This window comes from Elephas maximus, chromosome 1, assembly GCF_024166365.1.
Source record: "Elephas maximus indicus isolate mEleMax1 chromosome 1, mEleMax1 primary haplotype, whole genome shotgun sequence".
In the NCBI taxonomy this organism is placed as follows: Eukaryota; Metazoa; Chordata; class Mammalia; order Proboscidea; family Elephantidae; genus Elephas; species Elephas maximus.
Window position 1 is genome coordinate 47,402,626 of NC_064819.1, and position 26,924 is coordinate 47,429,549.

A 26,924-nucleotide genomic window follows, 5' to 3' on the forward strand; every position below is an offset into this window, starting at 1 on the left:
CAACCATTCCATCCCATTGAAAGATTCTTTTTAAAAAAAGAGGTCTGCCTTTGGATAGTATGAAGGACTTATTGACAGAAGTTTGGGGGTCCAAGGATATATGCACCTAGTGAAATTTTTCAGGCTGGAGATCGATCTTTGGGCACAGCTAGAAGAGTCAATCTTCCAGTGGCATGTCTCCAAGGAGACAGTTCAAGACTTGTTGTTGGAGAGCAAGGCATCAAGGACGCCTTGGTGGAAGAGAGGAATCCTGATGTTCATAGCTGCCAATGGCCTTTCTAGGCCTGCCTCTGGATATGCAGGGTCTACTGGAATCTCCTGGGGCTTTTATTGCTGCTCAGATCTCAGCAGAATGAAGACCAAGGGCAGTGGACACTTTTGTCCAATACCATTGCTAAGTGCTAGCCCAAGCACTTCACTCTGTAGTTCTGTGCAAACATAACCATCAAGTCCAGTGTTGTGTAGGGTTTTAGAAATCTTAGAAGATCAATAGAGAAATACTCAGGTTTGATGTGAATAAACTCGTGTAGTTTATTGCAAGTTAGTCATGGTAAGACATGCAGGTAAGACCTCACGACATTGATTTAGAGCCAGAGAATCAGAATTAACAATTACAATGTTAGTTCAATGGTTAGAGTCCAAATCTTTAGACTTAAGGCTTCTGCCTTTTTTAAAAAATTTATTTTGTCGTTGTTGAGAATATATACAGCAAAACATATACCAATTCAACAGTTTCTACATGTACAATTATGTGACATTGATTATATTCTTTGAGTTGTGCAACTATTCTCACCCTACTTTTCTGAGTTTTTCCTCCCTCGCTAACATTAACTCATTACTCCCTAACATTTCTATCTAATCTTTTGAGTTGCTGTTGTCAATTTGATTCCATATAGGTAGTTCTTAAAAGAGTATAATGCTCAAGGCAGTCATTTTTTACAAGTTAAGCTAATCTATTGTTTGGTTTTAAGAAGACTTAAGGGGATATTTTTGATTTAAAGTTAAAAGATTGTCTCAGGGCAATAGTTTCCAGCTTTCATCCTCCATGGCACTAGAAAGTCTGGATTCCATGAGAATTTGAATTTCTGTTCTGCATTTCCTCCTTTTTGGTCAGGATTCTTCAATGGAATCTTTGATCAAAATGTTCGGTAATGGTAGCTGGGCACCATCTAGTTCTTCTGGTCTCATGGCAAAGGAAGCAGTTTATGGAGGTGATTAGCCACACATTCCATATCCTCCTCCTATTCCTGACTCTCCTTCTTCCTCTGTTGCTCCAGAGGAATAGAGACCAATTGTTGTGCCTTGAATGGCCGCTTACAAACCTTTAAGACTCCAGGCACTATGTAGCAAACTAGGAGGTAGAACAGAAGCACTAAACACGTTATTATCCCAATTAACTGGAATTTCCCGTGAAACCGTGACCCTAAACCTCCAAACCAAGGAGCCAAGTCCCATGAGGTGTTTGATTGTACATAAGCACCTCCAGCAGCTACCCTTTTTGTTGTCAATGTACCTATCACCAACTTTTGCCAATTCAACGTTTTACAGATGTGTATAACTTACTGACAGCAATTATAATACACTTTCTCCTAACTTATCTTGTTATCCAACATTTTGCATTTATGACAATAGTAAAAAATCTCCTATTTGACTATTTTGTGCATTAACCACAGGCATCTAGCAGTAAGGAACACCGAAGTACTGGCTTTGATGGTTAAGGTTATGTGTCAGCTTGTTGGGCCATGATTCTTGTTTTGGCAGTTAAGTAATGATGTAGTCATCCTCCGTTTTGTGATCTGATGTGGTCATCCTCCATTTTCATATAACATCAATTTCGCATAATGACCTGGTCTTGTGAACCTAACTATGTAGATAAGTGAGGAGAGGGTGTAATCAGCTGTGCAACCCTACTCTTAATCAATGCAATTGTTCTATCACCATTAGTCCCCCTTTTCCCCTTTCCTCCCACCTCTGGTAGCCACTAATAAACTTTGGTTTCTATACATTTGCCTTTTCTTATCTTTTTAATTTGTCCTTTTGTGATTGGCTTATTCCTCTGAGCAGATGTCTTCAAGCTCCCTCCATACTGTAGCATGCATTAAGACTTCATTTCTCTTACTGGCTGAGCAGTATTCCATTATATGCACCACATTTTGTTTTTCCATTCATCTGTTGATACACATTTATGTTGTTTCTACCTTTTAGGTATTGTGAATAGTGCTGCAGTGAACATTGCATCTCTGCTTTCAGATGTTTTGGGCATATACCTAGGAGTGGAATTGCTGGATCATATGGTAGTCCTATTTTTAGTTTTTTGAGGAATCACCAACAACAGCTGTACCATTTTAATGAGAGGTCTCGGGGGGAAGGCTTAACCATGGCTAGAACTTGGCCCAAGGTTGGCAGAGGTGAACAGAATCTGTTTCATCTCTGCCTTCCCTGAGTAAATGAGCAGGAGTTTAGGGTTTATATGTGATTTTGTCACCTTGGCTCTACATGACAAGGACCAGTGTAACATTAAAGACTAGTGTGTTATGTCTTATTTCCAGGGTTATACAGTGGCCAAATGACACATCTTCTCTTTAAGGTTACAAATTAGGAAGGTTGTTGAGATTTTTGTTAAGTTTTCTTGAGTCACAGCATGCTGGGTCAGAGTGAACTTAAAGGTTGTTTCTATGTTTCTGTGTCAAAGTTCAGAAATTTTCTGAATAACTTTCCTGTGACTTATAGGTTACTGATGACTTATAGATAATGTTGGAGAGGCTCACAAAGGTATACATATTTCTGTTTCTCAGTTCATGTGATGTGTCCTTATATATATGTACTTTGAAAGCATAATAGTGACTTACACCTTATGGGATTTGAGACCATTATAGAAACATACAGAACATCCAGTGTGGAAGGTGTTTTGGAATGATGAAACCCAAAATTCAAAAGAGACGTCTACTGATAGATCTTAGCATCTACTGATACAAGCCATTTTACTAGCTCTTGTGGAATAATGATGAGGTCTGTCAAGATATTGTCGTAGTTGTTAGGTGCCATTGAGTTGGTTCCAACTCATAGCAACCCTGTGCACAACAGGACAAAGCACTGTCCAGTCCTGCGCCATCCTCACAATTCTTGCTATGTTTGAGCCCATTGTTGCAGCCACTGTGTCAATCCATTTCATTGAGGGTCTTCCTCTTTTTCATTGACCCTCTATTTTACCAAGCACGATGTCCTTCTCCAGGGACTGATCCCTCCTGATAACATGTCCAAAGTATGTGAGACGCAGTCTCACCGTCCTCGCTTCTGAGGAGCGTTCTGGTTGTACTTCTTTCAAGACAGATTTGTTCGTTCTTCTGGCAGTCCATGGTATATTCAGTATTCTTCGCCAACACCGCAGTTCAAAGGCATCAATTCTTCTTTGGTCTTCCTTATTCATTGTTCAGCTTTCACATACATATCAGGATATTAACAGTAACAAAGTAGAATGCACACAGTTGTAAGTGGAACTTTCGGATGTTTTGGAATACTTTGAACATTGCACCTCTAGCTAATGTTTGAGCATGAATATGTGGAAACCTTCACTGGGATTTGGGATGTATACTTGAAGTCAGAAAACAAGCCTTGGGTCCCAGTCTCTCTGTGTGATCTCGTGTAAACAGTATTTGTTTTTTAAACATAGATAATAATTCCCCAGAGGATAGTTGTGTGGACCAAAATCAAGATAACATAGAGGAAATGCTTTGTAATCAGTAAAGTTCTATGCAAATATGAATTTTGATTGCTAGGCAGTTTCAGTGTTACTTGTCACAATTATTTTAGGAAAGTGTCAGTTCATTAAGGCAGAGAATTCCTAGAAATCAGCCCTATTGGCAAGGAAGGGAAAATATACTTAATTAAAAAAAAATTTTTCCCGTCTCTGATTGAGTTTTTATTTAACCTTTGGCTTTGTTACAATATAACCTGAGGAGAAACCTCTGGGCTAAGATAGGGGCTGTTGCCATTTCAACAGTTTACTTAGTGATGAAGAAAAGCTGTTGAAATAAGGAAATGTGAGTGGCAGCTAGAGCCTGGGCCCAAGGAGCTGGCATCCCAGTGCCTGGCAGCACACTTCACAGGGAACTCAGTGAACACTGGCTGCAGGAAGGGGAGATGGCCAGAATGATCACTGTTTCCTGTGTCCCCTTTTCTGTGATCCAGTTCTCGTGCTAAGATTCTTTTATAGAGATGGCTTCTCTCATGTCAACACTGTTAAAATATTACCTCGCAATGTGGTAGGTAAAATCACAGATGCACAATTAAAGAAGGTCATTGCTTTTATTGAAAATACTGTGTTGTGCATGAGACCCTTTCTATTACTGCCCATTTCCATGAAGCAAGTCAATAAAAAAGCAGAAAAATTTCAAAACCTTTCCTTCCATATCGTGCACTCCTTTCTTCCCCAGGTGTTCACTGAGCACTTGCTGTGTGCCTGTTCCAGCCCCTGAGGGATACCAGGGATTTACACAAGCAGAGACTACCGCCCTTGTGGATTACAGCCAGCAGGGGAGCCAGGCAGTAAACAGTACATAAAATATATTTGAAATGGTGTAGTATATTAGAAAGCAGCTAATTCCCTGGGGGAAAAGAAAAGACAGCAGAGAAAGGGTGGGATTGGTAGTGTTGGTTGGTGGAGAAAGGTTTACAGTTTTAAATTGGGTGGCCTCATTGAGAAGGTGACATGTGAACAAAGACTTAAAAAAGATGGAGCAAAGACCATGCCTAGAGGAAGTGACCTTCCACACAGAAGGCCTCTGCATGTAGGGAGGCCGGGACAGCCAGAGGGGAGACAGCAGTCTGCAGACATCATTTGTCTGTTACGCTGTTAATTACGAAAATTATTTTAAGGCAGCTTGTGTTTCTGTGGAAGTTCACTTGTACATATGCATTTGTGTTTCTGTGGAAGTTCACTTGTACATATGCATGGGCATAGATGTCCATTTCATGTTCAGTGACTGGCCACCCTCACTCTTTCTCAGGCTGTGATGTCTGCCTTCCACTCGGCACAGTGATACCTGGAAGGACTTTTGGGATGGAGGTTTGGGAGATACCTTGACACACACCCACTGCCTCTCACACCCAGCACAGACTTCCCGGCCTTAGTAGGGATGGAATTAACAATAGCATCCATATTTAGTCCTTCCCGAAGCTACAGCCTCACCCTCAGTGTGCCCTTCTCACTCTGAGGTGGCCCATTCCTGAGGGTCCCTTTGCGGAGGTGTAGGCGAGAAGCTGGTGCACCCCAGACCGCGGAGCCCCTCTGTCCCAGAGCTTCTCTCTGGAGCTACTTGAGGCCATTCCTGGCCACCTGCTGTAGAAGGGGCACCTGTGGGAGGAGAGGCTTGCTGAGGTCCTGAGACCAGTTTCGTTTTTGCCCTTTCAGACTGATGCCTTCTCACTCTCCTCTTTCCCATTGTCTACTGCCATTCTCTCCTTTCTCTGCTTTTTTCCTTTTTTTTAACCATTTCTGTCTCTGGCCTCTTCTCCCACATTCCTTAGCTTCTATAGTAGGCTGGCCTTCTTAGAAAGATTTTCAGTAAAAACAACCAAAAATGTTTTCCTGCATGGGGTACTCAATTTAGTAAATGATGTGAGTCCAAATACCAGTTGCTTCCCACCCTGAATATTCTCTTGGGGATGTTTCCATGCAGTCAGTTTCCTGCTCTGAGAACTTAGCCTACTGGAATCCTCATGTTTTGGAACGGGAAGAAAACACAGCCTTAAAACCTTGTCTGCCCTCAAGTGCCCAGCTACAAATTACAGCTGAGTAGTGCCGAAGACCTGGCATTATACCTGCCTTGGCTGACAATCTCTCTAAGTGTCTATTTATTTATGGCTCACTCTCTTCCATAAAGAACCCGAAGTGCGTTATAAAAGTACGTACAAGAGGATAAAATAAGTAGTTGGGATAATCGGGACAAAGAGGAAGTAAGAAAATACAACCAGGGCAAGAGTCCCACAGAGAACTGCACCTGAACAGTGTGGACGGCATGGAGGCATGGATGGTGCAGAGGTGTGGACGGTGTAGACACCATGGAGGCATGGACGGTGTGGAGGCATGGATGGTGTGGATGGTACAGGGGTGACCTGTAGGCTGGGCTCTGGATTCCCATGGGGCCAAAGTAAGGAGCCAGTTGTGATAAATCACATAGGTCATTGGATCCTTAAAGTGAAAAACTATCAAGTTGAGCAGAAGGAAGACCCCAAAGTGATGTTCTCAAACCTGAGATCAGTTTATTTCAGGGAAGATGGTGTAATGTAGTGATCAGCATCCTTGAGAGGAGCTCATGGAATCATCTTCATACTGTGATAGACCAGTGACACCACTGATAAGAAGGAGTGTGAGAGTCTAAGTTTATAGTCAGTGGCAGGAGCCTGTAGTGCGTTTACATACTCCCTGTTCTTCATGAAGACCTGGCCCATGCACTTTGACACACAAGGATGAGGGTGGTTTAAGACTTGATGTGCCTGACACAGGGCCCTTCCCTACAGCAGAGCTGGTCTCCAGGCTTCAGACGAGAGCTGCAAGCCTGCCACCTTGCAGCCCGGCAGGACTGAGGCCCCGAGTAGGAATGTAAAATATAATAAAAAAATGTTAAGCATGGCTCATTGATATCAGTCATTTCACTGTTGTGCACTTCACACACATCTGCCGGTTGACACAGTGGCCAGCTTTATGCTTTAGAAAGAAAATTGATGAGACTGTCCCAGATGGACTGGTAGGGAAACAGAGTGCCTACTTGGGTGTTTCTTGGAGTAGTGCAGGGGTGAGATGTTCATTGCAGGTTCAAGTATGCAATGACAATTGGTAGGCCTAGGAGGAAGGGATGGTTTTAAGGGAATTTCTGAGATATCATTTGAAGGTCTGTCTCTGCAATGAGGTAGTGAGTGGAGTCTGTGGGTATTTTTGAAACTGCCACAGATAATGACTGATTTTCCAGGCTTGGAAACATCTGGGCTCTTAGAGAGAGAACGGTACAGGCCTCAAGGAGACATAGAAATCACATGAGTCTTCTGAAAGGTTGGCACCAATGTGGCAAAAGAGAAATACTTTGATATTTTTATAACATCTTAGAGGGTAAATGGAAAAGAAATGATTGTATTTCCTCTAGTCATGAAAATTTTCATTTTCTGAAGTATTTGTTGTCATCCTTTATATAAAAAGCTGTGTATTATAGTCTTCTTGACTCTTGTCCCCCATTTGTCCATTTTTCTCATCCTCTCAAAAAGAACAGCTTGCTTTTAGTTTTTGAAACTATCAGAGACTTCTATGCGTATATGAGCAAATTCAAATATGTATACTATTTCTTCTTCTTACCCAAATAGTGGCATATGTATACATATTATTAAACAAATAATATTGCATTGTATAAACATGGCATAATTTATTTAACCAGTTGCCTCTTGATGGAGACAGTGCTGTTTCTAATGTTTTGTTATTATAGACAATATTCCAATAAATAACCTTTTTTCATCATTTCTCTTATGTAGGATACATGCTACAAGTAGAATAATGAATGCTATATGTACCTGTTGTTTTGATAGCTATTGCTGCATTGTATTCCTTAGTTAAGTTTGTTAAAAACCCGCTTGTGATCCCACCAGCGATGCGTGAGAGTGCTTGTTTTCCCTCAGCTTTGCTGCCAAGCATGTGACCAAAGGTTTTTTTTCTTGACAATCTCACCAGTAACAAATGGTAACTCAGATGCATGTTTTCCTGCATTTTTCTTTACGTGAACTTTTCATTTAAGGACCATTTTTCTTTCCTTTTCTGTGAATGTCTGTTCATATTCTTTGCCCATTTTTCTTTCTCATTAAGTTTAAGATTTTTCTTATCTATTTATCAGGGCCTCTTTGTTACCCTGTTTTTCCTTTTGAAAATGTTTTTAAGGCTCCCAGGGGATATTGGAGGAAAAGCTAAGATACTAAAAAATTAGTACATGTTAAATAAAATCAAATACTGTAAATTTGTCAGCGTTATAGATGTCGGGCTCTAAAAGCTGTTACCTGTTGCTGTCAAGTCAATTCTGACTCATAGTGACCCTATAGGACAGAGTAGAACGGCCCCATAGAGTTTGTAAGGAGCAGCTGGTGGATTCCAACTGCCGACCTTTTAGTTAACAGCCAAACTCTTAACCACTATGCCACAAGGGTTTCCACTGGGCTCTAGGTGATTGATTTTATCTACAGGTTTGAATCCATAAAATCAAAAAGATTTTGAAAAATTAAGGAAAAAGCCTGCGTCAAGAAGCTGCAGGAACTCCCCCACCGGCCTTACTTTATTATTATTTGTGTTTGAAAAACCTAAGACAATTACAGAAAAACATTTTGAAGTTGTTTTAGGACTCTCACCCCTTAACATCTTCCAACATCACTTCTTTTTTACTTTCTCGCATTGCATCCCTCATTTGTGACTACATTAAGTAGTAGTATTATCGTAAATACTTATTTTGTTCTAGATTTTTTTGTATTTTGTTCTAGTTTGTCATTTAATAAACATGTATTTGTATAATTATGATTTGTAATAACTACATTAAAATGTAACATAATTTTTAAGCCACTCCCTAATTTTAGGTACTTGAGTTGTTTTCATGGTTTTGCTCTTATAAGTAATCCTGCTCTGAGTACCTTCCTTTCTTGATCTTTTTGCTGCTGTTGAATTATTATCCCCCTATTCTGTTCAAACCGCTGCTTCTTGATCTATATGTAAAGGTTCCTCATGAGCACAATTAAATATTCTGGAATTCCCAGTCTTCACAATGTTATCCATAATTTGTTATGATCCACACAGTCAAATTCATAAGGTTTTCACTGGCTAATACTTTTCAGAAGTAGGCTGCCAGATCCTTCTTCCTAGTCTGTCTTAGTCTGGAAGCTCAGCTAAAACCTGTCCTCCATGGGTGACCCTGCTGGTGTCTGAATACCAGCGGCATAGCTTCCAGCATCACAGCAACACTCAAGCCTGCACAGTATGACAAACTGACAGACACGTGGGGGTATTTGCAGGATATACACATATATATGTACGTGGGTATACTTCCACACACCCACTCTGGTCACCTTACCTATCTACCTATTTATCCACTCATATGTTATTGTTTGTTGTTACTGTTGTTATAGGATTGTACCTGCATTAGTATTTACCATTGTTGACTTTTACTGTTGTGTACCTTTTGGTGTTTACTTTTACCTTGATTACGTTGTGCTAACTTTCCCCATGTTGTGTATTCTCTCTTCCTTCACCAGCGTTAGTACATGTCTACTGTCTAGTTAGTGGCTTTCCTGCCACACCCCCCTCATCCCTGGTAACCATCAAAGAATGTTTCTTTCTGTATAAAAACCTTTCCTTGACTTTTTGTAGTAGTTGTCTCATACAATATTTGCCCTTTTGTGATTGACTTATTTCACTCAGCATAATGTCCTCCAGGTTCATCCATGTCGTGAGATATTTTATAGATTCGTCATTAGTCTTTGAACTCTGCATAGTATTCCATTGTGTATATGTACCACGGTTTGTCTATATCCATTGGTCAGTTGATGGGCACTTAGGCTGTTTCCATCTTTTTGTTATTGTAAATAATGCTACAATGAACATGGGTGTGCATATGTCTATTCGTGTCTTGTTATTTCTCTAGGATATATACCTAGGAGTGGGATTGCTGGGTCGTATGGTATTTCTATTTCTAGCTTTTTGAGGAAACACCATAATGTTTTCCTTAGTAGTTGTTTGATTTTACATTCCCACAGCAATGTATGAGAGTTACATTCTATCCACAGCCTCTCCAGCATTTGTTGCTTTCTATTTTTTTGATCAGTGCCATTATCATCAGTGTGAGATGATATCTCATTGTAGTTTTGATTTACATCTCTCCAATGGCTAATGATCACCGGTATCATTTCATGTATTTATTTGTTGGCTGCCTGGATGTCTTCTTTGGTGAAGTGTCTGTTCATGTCCTTTGTCCATTTTTTATTTTGTCTTTTTGTTGCTGGGTTGCTGGAGTTTTCTCTAAATTTTAGAGATTAGACCCTCTTTAGATATGTTGTAGCCAAAAATTTTTTCTGGTCTGTGGGTTCTCTTTTTACTCTTTTGGAAAAGTCTTTTGATGAGCATAAGTATTTGATTTTCAGGAGGTCCCAATTGTCTAGTTTATCTTTTGCTGTTTGTGCTGTTTTAGTTATGCTTAATAGTCTACGCAATAAGTTAGGGCTCCTAGGTTTGCCCCTGTTTTTTCTCTTATGATCTTCATGGTTTTAAGTTTTACATTTAGGTCTTTGATCTATCTTGAGTTAGTTTTTGTGTATGATATGAGGTATGGATTCTTTTCATTATTCTGCAAATGGATATCCACTTTTACCAGCATCATTTGTTAGACTGTCTCTTCTCCATTTAGTGAATTTCAACCCTTAGTCAAAGATTAACTACCCATAGGTTGATGGGTTTATTTCTGGGTTCTCAATTCTATCCCATTGGTCTGTGTGTCTCATAACAGTACAGGGCTGTTTTGACTACTGTGGCTATGTAGTAGGTTCTGAGTTCGGAGACTGTGAGGCCTCCTACTTCGTTCCACTTCTTTAGAAATGTTTTACTTGTCTGAAGTCTCTTTCTTTCCCATATAAAGTTGATGATTAGTTAAAGAGTGTTGTTGCAATTTGGACTGGGATTGCATTGTATCTGTAGATCACTTGGGGTAGTATTGTCGTTTTCATAATGTTAAGTCTTCCTGTCCATGAGCATGGTATAATTTCCATTTTTGCAGGTCTCTTTTGGTTTCTTGTAGTATTGTTGTGTATTTGTCTTTGTATAAGTCTTTTATGTCCCTAGCCCAGTGCCATCGAATCGATTGTTAGGTTTTATTCCCAAGTATTTTATCTTTTTTTTTGCGGGGGGGGAGCTATTGTAAATGGTATTGTATTCCTGATTTTCTTTTCAGAGTTCTCTTGTTTAGTGTAGAAGAATGCAACTGAGTTTTGTAAGTTAATCTTGTACCACACCATTTTGCTAAATCCTTCTATTAGTTCCAGTAGCTTTCTTGTAGAATCTCTGGGCTTTTCTTTGTATAGGATCATGTCATCCGCAAATAGGGACAGTTTTACTTCTTCCTTACCAATTTTGATGCCTTTTATTTTCCTATCTTGCCTTATTGCTCTAGTTACAACTCTCCAGTACAATATTGAATAAAAGTGGTGATAAAGGGCATCCTTGTTTTTTTTTTTTTTGTCTAGTTCCCATTCTCAAGGGGAATGATTTCAGTCTCTCTCCATTGAGAACAATGTTGGCTATTGGTTTCGTGTACATACTCTAAGTTATATTTAGGGATTACCCTTCTCTTCCTATTTGGTCAAGAGTTTGTATTAAGAATGGGTGTTGGACTTTATCAAATGCCTTTTCTGCATCAGTTGGCTTGATCATGTATATTTTTACCTTTGTTATTTATGTGATGAATTGCATTGATTGAGTTTGTAATGTTAAACCATTCTCACATACCTTGTGTGAATCCCACTTGGTCGTGGTGTATTATTTTTTTTGATACGCTATTGAATTCCGTTGGCTAAGATTTTTTTGAGAATCTTTGCATCTGTATTCATGAGGGATATTGGTTTATAATTTTCTTTTTATGTTGTCTTTGCCTAGCATTTATATCAGGGTTATGCTGTCTTCATAGAATAAATTTGAGAGTATTTCTTCCTTTTCTAGGTTCTGGAATAGTTTGAGTAGGATTGGTGTCAACTCTTCTCTGAATGTTTGATAGAATTCTCCAGCAAAGATGTCTGGGTCAGGATTTTTTTTAAGTTTCTATTTCAGTTTATGTTAGTTTAGGTAGATAGCGTGTTTCTGGAAATTTGTCCATTCCTTCTAGGTTTTCAAATTTGTTGGAGTAGTTTTTTATAGTGTTCTGTTATGATCCTTTTTATCTCAGTTGGTTCTGTTGTAATGTTACCCATCTTACTTGTTATTTGGGTTATTTGCATCTTCTCAGTCTTTTTCTTTGTCAGTTTGACCAGTGGTTTGTCTATTTCATTGATTCTCTCAAAGAACCAACTTCTAGTCTTGTTGATTCTATTGATTTTTCTATTTCATTTATTTCTGCTCTAATCTTTGTTATTTCTTTTTTTCTGATAACTGTGGATTATTTTGCTGCTCTTTTTCTATTTGTTCAAGTTGTAGGGTTAAGCTATTTTGCCCTTCTTTTTTGATGTGTGCATTTAATGCCATGAATTCTCCTCTGAGCATTGTTTTTTCTGTTTCCCACAGGTTTGGGTATGTTGTATTTTCATTCTCATTTGATTCTAGGAATTTTTTAATTTTATTTTTGATTTCTTCCCTTACCCAGTGGTTTTTCAGCAAGGTGTTATTCAATTTCAGTGTATTTGATTTTTCCCCCTGTTCTCCCTGTTACCGATTTCTAGTTTTATAGCATTGTGGTCAGAGAAGATGTTTTGTATTATTTTGATTTATTTCAATTTATTGAGGCTGGCTTTGTGGCCTAAAATATGGTCTGTTCTGGAGAATGGTCCATGTGCATTGTAGAAGAATGTACTATACACTCAGTGCACCATACTGCTGTTGAGTGGAATGTTCCATATATATGTTTATGAGGTAAAATTGTTTAATTGTGTTATTTAAATCTTCAGTATCTTTGTTTAATTTCTTTCTATTCATTCAGTCCTTCATTGAAAGTGGTTTGGTAAAGTGTCCTGCTGTTACCATGTAACTATCAATTTCTCTTTTCAATACTGTTAGAGTTTTTTTTTTTTTTTTTGTATTCTGGAGCTCTGTCATTGGGTATGTAGGTATTTGTTATGGTTATGTCTTCTTGGTGGATTGTGCCTTTGATCATTATATGATGCCCCTCCTTGTCTGTTTTGGTGGGCTTTGATTTAAAGTCTATTTTATCAGAGATTAATTTTGCTATTCCTGCTCTTTTTTGGTTACTGTTTGCATGACATATATTTTTTTAATCCTTTGATTTTTAACCTATTTATGTTTTTGTGTCTAAGGTGTGTTTCTTGTAGGCAGCATATTGATGAGTCATGTTATTTATCCATTCAGCCACTCTCTGTCTCTTAACTGGTGCATTTATACCGTTTACATTCACTGTAATTATTGATAGGTCTGAATTTACTGTTGTCATTTTGTTATGCTTTTTGTTGAAGTGTTGCCTTTTTCTTTGTTCCACTTAATTTTCTGTACTGAGTTCTTTTTTCTTTTCGTTTCTTTTATTGTCGCTGATTTTGTTTTTACTGAGTCCTTATGGTTTTCTGCTTTATTTTGGCGAATAGTTTATTAACTTTTTTTGTGGTTACTGTGATGTTTACCTTTATCTTCCTAGGTTTAAAATAGTCTGTTGATAGCACGACTTCCTCTCCATGTGGAAGTTCTTTGTGTACACGATTTATGCCCTCTTTTTGAAGTTATCCTCACTTATGGATTGATATCTCTGGTTCCCTGTTTCCAGTTCTATAGCTTTATTTTACTTTTGAGATTTCTCTATCTGGGTTGGCATCTTGGTGATGCTATCGTGTGGCTTTCTCTCAATTTGTTCTCTGATGTCGTTGATTCTCTATCCTAAGGACTGCCTTTAACATTTCTTATAAGGATGGTTTTGTTTTTAAAAATTCCCTTACATTCTGTTTATCTGAGAATGTCTTAATTTCACCATCATACTTGAGAGACAGTTTTGCTGGATATATGATTCTTGGTTGGCAGTTCTTTTCATTCAGGGTTTTATATATGTCATGCCATTGCCTTCTTGTCTGCATGATTTCTTTGAAGAAATCAGAGCTTAGTTTTATTCGAGCCCCTTTGTAGGTTATATTTCATTTTTCATGGGCTGCTCTCAGAATTCTCTCTATATCTTTGGACTTGGAAAGTTTGATTATGCTATATCTTGGCGACTTTCTTTTGGGGTCTACCCTTTATGGGGTTTGTCAAACTTTTTGGATGGAAAACTATTCATCTTTCGTGATATTGAGGTAATTTTCTTCCAGAAGATCTTCAAAAATTCTCTGTGATTTTTTTTGTCTCCTCCTCTTCTGGGTTTCCAGTCATGTGTAAATTATTCCTCCCCATAATGCCCCACATAAGTCTTATGCTTTCTTCATTTTTTTCCTGATTGTTCCTCAAACAAATTGATATCAAGGATTTTGTCTTCTTTATTTCACTAACTTCTGTGTCCTTCAATTATCTGTTTCTGGTACTTTATCTTATGGATTTCTAGTTGCTGTTTTTATATGATTTTGAATTGTCTATTTAATTTGTCATTTTGTTCTTGTATTGTTTTCCTGAATTCTTCTGAGTCCCCCCCCCATGTTTTCCTTGGTTTTGGCTGTGTTTTCCATGAACTCTTTGAGAACCCTGTATATAAGCCTTTTGAATTCCTTATGAGGTAGTTCCAACATTACCTCTTCCTCAGGAAGGTTTTCTGCCCCTTTATTTGTTCACTTGCTTGAACCATCTTGTCTTGCATCTTTATATGATTTGCTATTGTCTGCTATCTCCGAGACATTAAGGGGTTATTTTATTTATGATTTTTTTTGTTTTTGCTTTGCTATATCTGAATGGGCACTCTTTCCAGTGAGTGCACTCTTTCCAGTGAGGGAGGGTCAGGGTGGGGTGGGCATCTGTAGGGCACACAAGTGCTCTCTCCAACATGAGTGGAACAGGGCAGATGGCTGGGGTTCGTGCAGGTGCTCTTTCTGTTGGGAGAGGGGCAAGTCGGGCAAACCAGAGGAGGGGGAGAGAAAAATAAAAAAGAAAAGACAAACAAAAAAATAAGGGTCTTGTCTATTGCCCTGTGTTTGCCACTGTACCGTTCAGGTTTTGGAGAGTCATGGTGTGTCTGGGTCCTGATTTCCTCCCTGCTCCGTGTGCACCAGGATCTCTGACGCTCTCATCCTCCGTCCTGTGCTTTCCCTCCTTAGCTCCAGTTCATGTTCTGTTCACCGAGCTTCACTCCAGGTATTTCTTCAAGGTTTCTTTGCCTTCTCTTGGGAGCTTCATGATGTTATCTTCTTATGCCCCTCACCCAAGGTTGATGGTCGCTTTGTTTTACAATGGCCCCACTGTGCTGAACCAGCTGGCAGAGCTCCTCTGCCCCGTTCACAGCTGTAGTTCAGTTTCTTTTTCCAATCGGTGTTTGATCTAATTCTATATTCTTTTATTTGATGCTCAGGGTTTATGAGTTGTCATCTGTATATGTTAAACTTTCTCAGGTCTTTGCTGTAGAAGAGCAGCGTGGTACGTCTGACTAGGCCACCATCTTGAATCCCTAGCTCTTTAGTGAAGTTTTCATGTATCAGTATAAATGACTTTAAATTTTTTTTGCCTCAATCTTCAACTGATTTTTAGGCAGTTGACCCCATTGGTCAGGAGTTGCTCACACTTTTTGTTCACACTGTTGTTTCTGTGGTTAAGTATCTCCCTTTTCTGCTTTTGCTTACTTCCTTCCTAACACACACCGTCAGCACTCAGCCAGCTTTTCACATTTCGTTCAAGTGGCCCTTCCCTCTCACTTATGGAGCCATTCTCTCTCTGTATCATTTTCCTTTTGTGTCCTCATTTTGAATATATTTTTAAATCCATTTATCCCTTAAGCAAATCATTCTATGAGTCTCACACTTCTTTGTGGCTTCTATTCTACTCTGTTTGTCCTCATTTCATTTATGAACGGTGGTGGCAGCAGCACCTGCCTGGAAGCTGGCCCACACGAGGGTCTTATTCACACAGCCTTTCCTAGTCTGTGTTTCCAGATTTCACTCCCAAGCCACCCTCCACTGCCCTTCCATTCCTTTGCTACTGAGAAGCTTCCTTAGTCTAGAATTTCCCTTCAGTTTTCTCTGTAGTTTGGATCTGTATTAGTTTTCTATTGCTGCTAACACATTAGGTCATACCTAGTGACTTAAAACAATACAACTTGGTTAAAAATTTTTTTTGTTAAAAAAACAGAATTTGGTTGTTTCAGTGTCTCTGCATCAGGATTCCAGGTACAGATTGGCCACACCCTCTATTCAGGGTCTTCCCAGGTTTTTGTCCCAAGGTGTTAGCAGGGCCACATTCTCATCTGGAGCTCCGGGTCCTCTTCTAAGCTCATTCAGAGTGTTCGGAGAATGCAGTTCCTCACAACTGTAGAGCTGAGGTCCCATTTTCTTGCTGGCTGCTGGGGTGTTTCTCAGCTCCTGAGACTGCCGTCAGGTCCTAGCCACATGGCCCTCTCTCGACATGGCAGCTCACTTCTTCCAAGCCAGCAGGAGAATCTCTCTCCATTCTGCTAAGATGGGGTCTTATATAACCTAGTCAAAGGAGTGACATCCTGTCATATTCACAGAGTCTGCGCACACTCAAGGGGAGGGCATCGTACTAGACATGTGCAACAGGGGATGGTTATCCTTGGGGCCATTTCAGAGTTCTGCCTACCAAAGGATCCTACCCATCTTTTAGTGTCCAATCGAAATGATGTTTTTTATGAGTTCTTTCCTTAAGCCTTTCCAGCAGTGTGAATTGCTCTGTTCCTTTCTTCATATAGCAGTTTGTATCTTCTGTCTTGCTCTGTCTGATGTATGTGAAATATGCCGTTAGCATTCATGGTTTTGACATAATCTGGATGGCACACTTTACCTTTGGGGTGAATGGTGCTAGATCTGCATTTCACTGTCACTGAATTGCCCTCTATGTTTTATTGAAGTAACTCTTGCTAGAGTGAGAGTTATGATTTTTAATGAAGTTGAGAGCCCTTGAAGGCCTGACACACCCTTTCTGAATGTGAAACACCTACTGTGGTATTTTGTAGACATACCTGCCTGTCCATAAGCTACTTAGGGACAGAGATTGTCTTTTCTCCTGCATCTGTAAAAATCAGAGCTCAGAGGCAGTGACCAGGGCTTAAAAGCCTGGAATTTAATCAGGAATACAAGAAAATATTACAGACAGTATGATTCTGGAATGCATTAGTGAGGGAAGTATGGAATGTGGGAAGGAATAAAAATGGAAAACTGAGCCCATTCTTGGATGTCTTTCTAGAGTCTCCACAATCTCTTGCTGCTAGAAGAGACGCAATCAACGTTACTGATAATTATCAGGAAATAGTAGGAACCTATTTAGCCTTTATATGTTTTAAAACAATTTGTTTTGTTTTCTGATTACAGCTGGTGCTCAAGAGAAAATTGGCTGGGCCTTTGGTCTGGGATTAGAAAGGCTGGCCATGATCCTCTATGATATCCCTGATATCCGCCTGTTCTGGAGCGAGGACGAGCGGTTCCTGAAGCAGTTCCATGTGTCTGATATCAACCAGACCGTGAAATTTCAGGTAAATTACTTGCAAGAATTAAGTAAAAATAACAAAAATGGTTTTCAGTGATTGAGACGATCCTGTACTTTTAAAAGGAAGCTATTGAATTGAAAAAATAATGTGGATTTGAAAAGAGGTTTTAAGTAGTGATCTGTAAGACACAAGAGGTTCATAAACCTCCGGATATTGTATGTGGAAAATTTGAATGTGCCCATATGTAGATTAATAATGGGAGGGTCTGTAGTTTTCATCAAATTCTCAGAGAGATCAAGGACTTCAAAAGGAGTTAGGGACAACTGGAATGACAGATTAGCATAAAATTCCAGCCTAATAATTGTTATGCAAGTCTTTAACAGTTAGCAAGAACCTCACCATTCCAGGTAACTATGTTTGTTTATTTTTGATACACTTGGTAACTTTATTGGACTTCGGGAAAGATTATTGTTGTTGTAACTGTTCTTGTAGTTGGGTGCTGTCAAGATGATTTCGACTAGTAGTGACTCCATGTGATATGATAGAACTGCCCCATAGGGTTTTCTCGATTGTGATCTTTACAGAAGATTACCAGGTTTTTCTCCCATGGAGCCAGTGGGTGGGTTCTAACTACCAGCCGAGCACTTAACCATTGTACCACCAGGGCTTCTTCTGGAAAGATTACCAAAACCAAACCCATTGCTGATCTATTGATTCCAACTAATAGCTACCCTATAGGACAGAGTAGAGCTGACTTAATAGGGTTTCCAAGGCTGTAAATCTTGGAAGCAGCCTTTCCGGAAGCAGACTGCCACATCTTTCTCTAGAAGAGCAACTGGTGAGTTCAAACCGCTGACCTCTCCGTTAGCAGCAAAGCACTTAACCACTTCACCACCAGGACTCCTTTCTGGAACAATTGCTCACCCCATATTTTCCTTTGAGATTGGAGACTCTTGGCAGTTATATCTAGTCACAAAAAATTTTGACTTATTTATTTATTAACAATACTTTATTACAGTATAATTTACAAAAGGAACATACACAGATCTTAACTATACAGCTCAATGAACATGTACCTGTGTATACCAGAATGTTTTTATCACCCCCTGATGTTCCCTAAGACCACATTCTCTTCCAAGACAGATTTGTTTGTTCTTTCGGCAGTCCATGGTATATTCAGTGTTCTTTGTCAACATCATAATTCAAAGGTGTCAGTTTTACTTCAGTCTTCCCTATTCATTGTCTAGCTTTTGCATGCACATGAGGCGATTGAAAACACCATGGCTTGGGTCAGGTGTACCTTAGTCTTCAAGGTGACATCTGTGCCTTTAGCACTTAAAGAGATCTTTTGCAGCAGATTTGCCCAATGCAATGCGTCATGTGATTTCTTGACTGCTGCTTCCATGGGTGTTGATTGTGGATTCAAGTAAAATGAAATCCTTAACAACTTCAACATTTTCTCTGTTTATCATGATGTTGCTTATTGGTCCAGTTGTGAAGAATTTTATTTTCTGTATGTTGAGGTGTAATCCATACGAAGGCTGTGGTCTTTGATCTTCAAGTCCTCTTTACTTTCAGCAAGCAAGGTTGTGTCACATGCATAATGCAGGTTGTTAATGAGCCTTCCTCCAGCCCTGATGCCCTGTTCTTCTTCGTATAGTCCAGTTTCTTGGACTATTTGCTCAGCATACTGATTGAATAAATATGGTGAAAGGATACAACCCTGACACACACCTTTCCTGACTTTAAGGTACTTCCTTTACTCACCATAATATTTTTGCCATTATTTTATCATTAAATGTTTCAAAGAATTTACCAGGGTTGTTATCTGGGCTTAGAGTTTTCTTTGTGGGGAGGATTTTATTTATTACATAAATTTTTTTTTTTAAAACAAGCATAAGACTATGTGTATTTTCTACTTCTTCCTATGTCAGTTTTGGAATGTTGTATTGTTCAAGGAATTGCCTATTTTGTCTAAGTGGTGAAATTTATTGATGTAAAGTTATTTATAATATTCTGTGTATTAGTTTCCTAGGGCTGCTGTAACAAATTACCAGAAACTAGGTGGCTTAAAACAACAATTATGTATTGCTTCAGTTCTGGAAAGTACAAGTTTGAATTCAGGAGGTCAGCAGAGTCATACGCTCTCCAAAGACTCAAGGGTGAGATATTTTCTTCTCTCTCCCGGCTTCGGGTAGCCCCATTTGTTCCTTGCTTGTGGCAGCAACACTCCTTCACATGACCGAATTCCCTCTGTGTCTATGTCTCTTTCCCTCTTTTTATAAGGGTATCAGTCATAATGGTTTAGAACCCAATCTTCTCCAGTATGACCTCATGTTAACTGATTATATAGGCAAAGACTCTATTTCCAAATAAGGCCTCACATTCATGGATACCTGGCCTTAGAATTTTAACATGTCTTTTGTCAGTCAACCCATAACATAATCTTAACACCTTCAAATCCTAATCTTCAGCGATATAATTCGTTAACATGAGATCATACTGGAGTAGGTTGGTTTTAATGTCTCTGTGATGTTACCCCCTTTTTTATACCTGGTATTACTAATTTGTATTTATTACTCATTTTTTTCTTTATTTTCTTTCTTTCCTTCCTTCCTTTCTTCTTTGTGAAAATAGCCACAGCAAAGCACACATCAATTCAACAATTTCTACATGTACAATTCATGGATGTTTATTATATTTTTCAAGTTGTGGAATTATTCTCATTATTCTTTTCCAAATTATCCTACCACCATTAACATGAATTCTGTGCCCCCTAAGCTTCTCATCTAACCTTTCAAGTTGCCGTTGTCAGTTTGAACCCATGTAGATAATTCTTTAAGAGGCCACGGTGTCACAGAAGACATTCTTACTAATTAAGCTAAACTATTGTTTGGGTTAAAGAAGACTTCAGGGGATATTTTTGCTTTCAGGTTTAAAGATTATCTCAGGGCAATAGGTTTGCAGGGTCATCCAGGCTCTATGGCTCCAGAAAGCCTGGATTTGCTGAGAATTTGAAGTTTTGTTCCACATTTTCACCCTTTTGATCAAAATTTTTCTATAGAATCTTTGATCAAAATGTTCAGTAATGGTAGCCGGACACGATCCAGCTCTTCTGGTCTCATGGCAAAGGAGGCTGTTCTTCATGGAGAAAATTAGACACACGTTTCATTTCTTCCTTCTATTCTTGACTCTCCTTCTTCCTCTGCTGCGCCAGGTGCATACACACTAATTATTGTGCATTGAATGGGTGATCACAACATAGGGGATGATTCTAGGAGGTAGAACCAAAAAAAAAAAAAATTTTTTTTTTTTTTTTTTGCCAAGTCGATTCCAACTCGTAGCGACCCTATACAACAACATAGAACTGTCCCATAGGGTTTCCAGGGAGCAGCTGGTGGATTTGAACTGCCTACTTTTTGGTTAGCAGCTGTAGCTCTTAACTGCTGCACCACCAGGGCTCCAATTTCTGACAATGTGTATAGAAATTGTTAAATGAGAGCCTAATTTCCTGTGTAAACTTTCACCAGAAGCTCAATAAAACATTAAAAAAAAATCAGTTGACCATAGATATGTAGGTTTATTTATGGATCTCAGTTCTCTTCCATTGGTCTATATGTCTATTACTATGCCAGTACCAACCTGTTTTGATTACTGTAGTTGTAGATTTTTGAAATCAGGAAGTGTGAGCCCTCCTACTCTGTTCTTCTCCTTCAAAAAATGCTTTAGCTGGTCCAGGCCTCTTGCCATTCTGTGTAAAGTTAAGGATTGGTTTTTTCCATTTCTGTAAAGAAGGTTTTTGGAATTTTGATTGGATTTGCCATGAATCTATAGATCACTTTGAGTAGTACTGACATCTTATCAATATTAAGTCTTCCATTCCATGAGCATAGAAAGTCTTTCTATTTATTTGGGACTTCTTTCATCTGTTTCAGCAGTGTGTTATAATTTTCATAGTACAAGTCTTTCACATTCCTGGTTAAATTTATTCCTGGATATTTTATTCTTTTCCATGCTATTGTAAATGAAATTGTTTTCTTAATTTTCTTTTCAGATTTCTTATTGCTGGTGTGTGGAAACCCAACTGACTTTTGTGTGTTGAGCTTGTATCCTGCAACTTTGCTAAACTCCTTTTTTTTTTTTTTTCATCTGTCTTGCTGGCTTTTTATCAGACTTAGTCTAAGCAGAGAACCAACCTTGAGCTCTGCTGATTGTCTCTATTCTTTTTTCTGTTTTATTGCTTTCTGCTCTTACCTGTATTACTTTTTTTTTTTTTTAAACTGTATTTGAGTTTAATGTGGTCATCTTTTTCTACTTTCTTGAGGTAGAACCTTTTACAAATTGATCTTAAATCTTGCTTTAATTTGAATTTAAAACTAAAATTCTAAGTACTCTTTGTTTCCCATGAATTTTGCTATGCTGTGTTAACACTGTTCTTTAGTTCAAAATATTTCTAATTTCAGTTATGATTTCTTTTTCGAGTCATTAGTAATTTAGAGTTTTGTTATGTAAAATTTTCCAAATATTTGGGGATTTTTCAAGATATCTTTATGTATATTGGGACACAGATAATTGAGTGCAAAGTATCACTGGGGAATTGCATGGAATGTAGAAATGTTCTATATATTTTGATTTATATGGTATACACAGGTATATACTATTGAAAAGTAGATACCTTTATTTAGACACCTTTTTTAAAGATACCTAAAGACAATTAAATTTTGTATTTAAAGAAAATACTCTGTATGATTTCAGTCATTTGAAATGGCTTGCTATTTGATTTAGTACCCAGCTGATAGAGTTTTTGTTGTGTGTATGTGAATGTTACATGTATACTTGAAGGGAATGTGTATTCTGAAGATGGATGTTGGTTGTAGTGTTCTATAAGTTATGATTAGACTGAGTTGATTAATACTGTTGTTCAAATCTTCTGTATCCTTACTAATTTTTTTGTCTGTTCTCTATATTCATGAGATATAAACTTTATAATTTCCAACTATGAGTGTGGACTTGCCTATTTTGGGTTCTATTAATTTTTGCTTCATGTATTTTGAAGCTATGTCATTAGGAACATACACATGTAAGATTTTTATGTCCTTCTGATGTGATGATTCTTGTATCATTGTGAAATATTCATCTTTATCATCGATTTTTTTTTTACTCTTTCTGATACTTACATAGACACACTAGCTTTCTCATGATTGATGTTTGCGATGTGTGTCTTTTTCATCATTTTACTTTTACCCTGTCCATGTCTTTGTATTAAAAGTGTGTCTCTTGTTTTGTTTTTCTAATTCAGCCTTAAAGTCTCTGTCTTTTAACTGGAGTTCGTAATTTGCCAATGTTGTCATTCTCAGATGTTCAAAGATAAGATTTATAAAGATACTGATAATAAAAGGTATTAATAAAGAAAACAACAAAAAAAAAAGAGGTATTTGATGTCAGAACTGACTTACAATGGAGTCATCAGAATGAAAACTGAATGTATAAAGGTGTATATTTGTTGATTATATATACACCTTTATATATTCAGTTTTCATCATGGCAAATTGCTTTTCTTCTAATAGAGTAGTTTTTGTTGTTAAGGATAAGCAAAATAGCTAGCATTAAAGTGTTCCCAAACCAAACCCACTACTGTCAAGTCAATTCCAACTCATAACGACTCCATAGGATTTCCAAGGCTGTAAATCTCCAAGGATTTAGGCTGCCACATCTTTCTTCCACAGAGCCGCTGGTAGTTTCAAACAGCTGGCCTTTCAGTTAGCAATCACTTTAACCATTGTGCCATCAGGGCTCCTTATTAAAGTGTTAGCAGTTTTAAATTATTTGTATCAACCATTTGTGTGTGCATGTGTACATGTACAGGTAGTCCTCAACTTACCATGGGGTTCCACTCTGATGACTCTGTGCTAATTTTGTGCATTGCAACATTGTATGTAGTGCATATTACTAGCAATAAGATATACAAAAAAAGAAAAAAACCTGAAAACAGATGATTGTAAATGTGTTTCTTAGTAACTTGAATACTTGTTAAGTTGGGGACTACCTATTTGGCCTATCCTAAGGAGAATTTTTTTTTTAAGGAGAATATTTTATGTGATTATAATCTTAGGCAAAACTTTTCCCTGGAGAGGAAGGGAAAGAAACGTGGGGAAAAAGGTCTTCTGGCAGCTCTGAGCTTGTGGCTTCTCTGCCCAGGCCACCCTGGGAGCCTTCAGGAATCCTATTGTGTATGGCTGAAGGTTGGCAGTTCCAATCCACCAGCCATTCCTTGGAAACCCTATGGGGCAGTTCTGCTCTGACCTATAAGGTTGCAATGAGTTGGAATCAACTTCCTGGCAATGGGTTGGGGGAGGGGATCAGAGATTTCTCCTCCCCTCTCTTCTGAATAATATTTCAGGCCCTCTTGACCCCGTGGTCTCTTCCTCGGCATGGCCTCTGCAGTCTTTTAAATCTGCGTACAGCTGTGATGGCACTCTTCTAGGTCATAGCAATAACCTCTGATTTATATCATCCTGCTGCCTCATCTATAGGACTCCTTTCCTGAATACCTGGAAAACCATTGTTTAAATCTAGTAAGTAGGCAACTCAAGTTATAAAGTGATTGGAATTTTTTGCTTCATTTTATCTAGTTTGAGTTGTACTTTGCCTTTGTGGTTGTCTTTAATCATCCTGGAGTAGTGCCTAAAATTAGTGCAGAACAATTTGGTCAGTTTATCATGCGAGAATCAGTTTATTCTGCACACGTGATCTTTGCCCACCACCCAGCCCCGACGCTGTGCTCATTCTGGGCACTGGGGCACTGGGGCACTGGGGCACTGGGGCATTGGGGATCTGTGCTTCTGGCAAGTCTCCTGAAATAAAACTTGCTATTTCAGTGCATTGAACTGAATAATCAATAATCCAACATCTATTCATTCTTAAAGTATTATTTGTAAGCATTCCAGAATTATAGTTCCATTTATGCCTTACACAGGAGAATACTTGTATTTGAATATCACTGATTACACAATTCTGTATATTTTGTTTACACATTTTACTTAGAAGCTATTAATTCAGTATATGTCCATAGTGGCTCACACAATTCATCAGTTTTGGTTCGTATCTTTTCTCCCAGTCAAGGGTTTTTTCTGGCTCCGTCTGTGGCCAAAGACTATGTTTAATCCTAATCCTGGATCCCATGGCACACACTTGTCACTGCCACAGGCGTAGGTGAGAGTGGTCAAGTGGGACCTGAAAATCTGTCATACCGCAGCCTATAGGAGATAGTAATCACAGTTCCTAGTTAACACTCATGTAGGCCTTACTTGATGTCACCACTGTCTAAAGGCTTTGCATGTACTAACTTAGTTAATCCTCTCAATAACCCTCTGAGTTGTTATCTACCTCCATCTTACAGGTGAGGAAATGTGGCTGAGTAGCTGTCCTAATAATAGGGAGTGTTAGCATTGCATGCTGCTCGTTCTGAACTTACAGGAGCCATTTCCTAAAGCTTTGTCCTTAGTATAATATACACAGGTTGGTTAGTCCGAACCTGGGGATTTAAACTTTTCTAAGCAATCCCAAGATTGGCATGCAATTTACAGAAAAAAACAACAACAAAAAGGCATTCAGTTTAAATGATTTAATTTATGGACTTAAGGGTAACAAGCTTAGCTATCAATGGTTCTAAACTTTAATGTGCATGAATTACCTGAAATACCTTGTTAAAAGGCAGATTCTGATTCTCTAGGTCTGAGTGGAGCCTGAGATTCTGCCTTTCTCACAAGCTCCCAGGTGATGCTGAGGCTGCTGGTCCACAGACCCTACTTCGAATAGTAAGGATCTAAGGAATGGAGGAAATCATCTAACTAATGAGTCAGGGCCTCAGGTACCTCACCTGTGATATGAGACGGTAAGGTGAGATACATGACCAAGTAATCAGACTCACTTTCGTCTCTGTTACACTCTCGTTTTTAGTCGAACCATCGCAATAAACCGGTATATCATTTATGATATTTTTAGTACTTACTCTTGAAACTCTTTTCTTTCTCCTTGTCCTAAATTTTCTTACCATGAATTTCAAATAGAGATGCTATGCTGTTACCTTTTTTTTTTTTTTAATGAGCTGCAGCAGCTTTCTTTCCCATCTTTTTTCTATTTTTATTTGTCAGGATGAGGGGACTGAGTAAATAAACTCTTGCAATTTAAATGCACATTTAAAAGAAAAATTATGCTTAAGTCAGAGATCTGCTTGTATACTTTAAAATAATTTATAAAGGGCAAGTGTTAATATTTAAATCAGAAAAAATAGAACTAGAGATAATGAAAGATAAAACTCGGAGGGCAAAGAATTTGGTAGACATCAGCAGGGCAGTGACTGTGGAAGGGTCTCTTATCAATTCAGTCATCTCTGAGGGAGAGCATGCCGGGATCCCCAGGGGGAAGCTCCATGTCAGAGTTTGTCCTCACCCACACTACAGTGGCAAGCATCAGTAGTGAATGCTGTATTCTGTGAGGACAGGATTTGGCTCTTTTCATTTATTTATGCTTTCTAGCAACCACAGTTCAGTGCCCCATTTGCCCTTTTCTTTGATGAGTGCCTTATTTATTTCTGTTTATTGAGTGCTGTGTATGCCAGAAGGAGCCCTGTGGCATAGCGGTTAAGTGCTCCGCTGTTAACAGAAAAGTCTGCTGTTTGAATCCATCAGCTGCTTTGCAGGAGAAAGATGTGGCAGTCTGCTTCTGTAAAGATTTACAGCCTTGGAAACTCTATGGGGCAGTTCTACTCTATCCTACAGGGTTGCTATGAGTCGGAATCAACTTGATGGCAATGGGTTTGGTTGGCTTTTGGTATATGTGCCAGGCTCTGAACTGAATACATTGCCTGTATTATGGCTTTTATTCTTCGCAATACTATGTACATAAACACATTTTATAGATAATAAAACTGAGGCTTGGTACCGTTAAGTAATGTTACCATATGAGCCTTCCAGAAACTATGACAGAACCAAGATTTGAACCAAAGCTGACTCCAGAGGGCTCATAGTATTAAACCTATTAAGTTATACTGCTGCCTGTCCTGAGATTCTTAGCTAGATGCTGGAGTCAGTAGGTGAAATTGGTCATTTCTGCCTTCAAATTGTTTCTAATCTAGAGGAGGAGAAGATAGGTTTATCAAGACAATTATAAAGTCATCTCGAAGTACAATGATGAAACTATATGTTGGTGAATGCAGGATTTAATTGAGATACTGACCAATGAATACAGAAGCCAAAAGTTTCTTTTTCTTCTTCTGCTAATCCCTTTTTGCTAGTTAATTTTCTAAATCCTTCCGTGTCTCTCCAGAATTGTATTAGGACGTGAGCCTGTGGTTACTGCTAATTTCCATGGCTTGGAGCAATTCCTAGATGGTATTATCATACATGTTGCCTGATAGACAGCTTATTACAGAGCTTTGCAGGATTTCCACATCCACTTCCTGAATTGATCCAGCTGTGAGAGTCCCATCAGCTTCATTGTATTGCAATGAAATTAATGGATTTTAAACTTTTTCACTATTTCCATGTTCTTTTTCCTCATCTTACACAAAACGTTATGTATTTGTCTTTTGCTGGAAAAGGGATGAAATGAAAATATCGTTCATTTGTTTATCCC

At 38.6% G+C, this 26,924-nt stretch overlaps 1 protein-coding gene across 20 annotated transcripts in view; it reads left to right on the forward strand.

The window, feature by feature from the left end:
* FARS2 (phenylalanyl-tRNA synthetase 2, mitochondrial) overlaps positions 1-26,924 on the forward strand; it is a 648,562-nt gene that overhangs the window by 354,713 nt on the left and 266,925 nt on the right. For all 20 annotated transcript variants that reach the window (XR_007517143.1, XR_007517141.1, XR_007517145.1 and 17 more), the window contains one exon: positions 17,173-17,333. Coding sequence is in view for 15 of the 20 variants with exons in the window: in XM_049882699.1 (XP_049738656.1) it covers positions 17,173-17,333 (161 nt within the window). In the remaining 5 variants the exon portion in view is untranslated. The remainder of the gene's footprint in view (positions 1-17,172; positions 17,334-26,924) is intronic.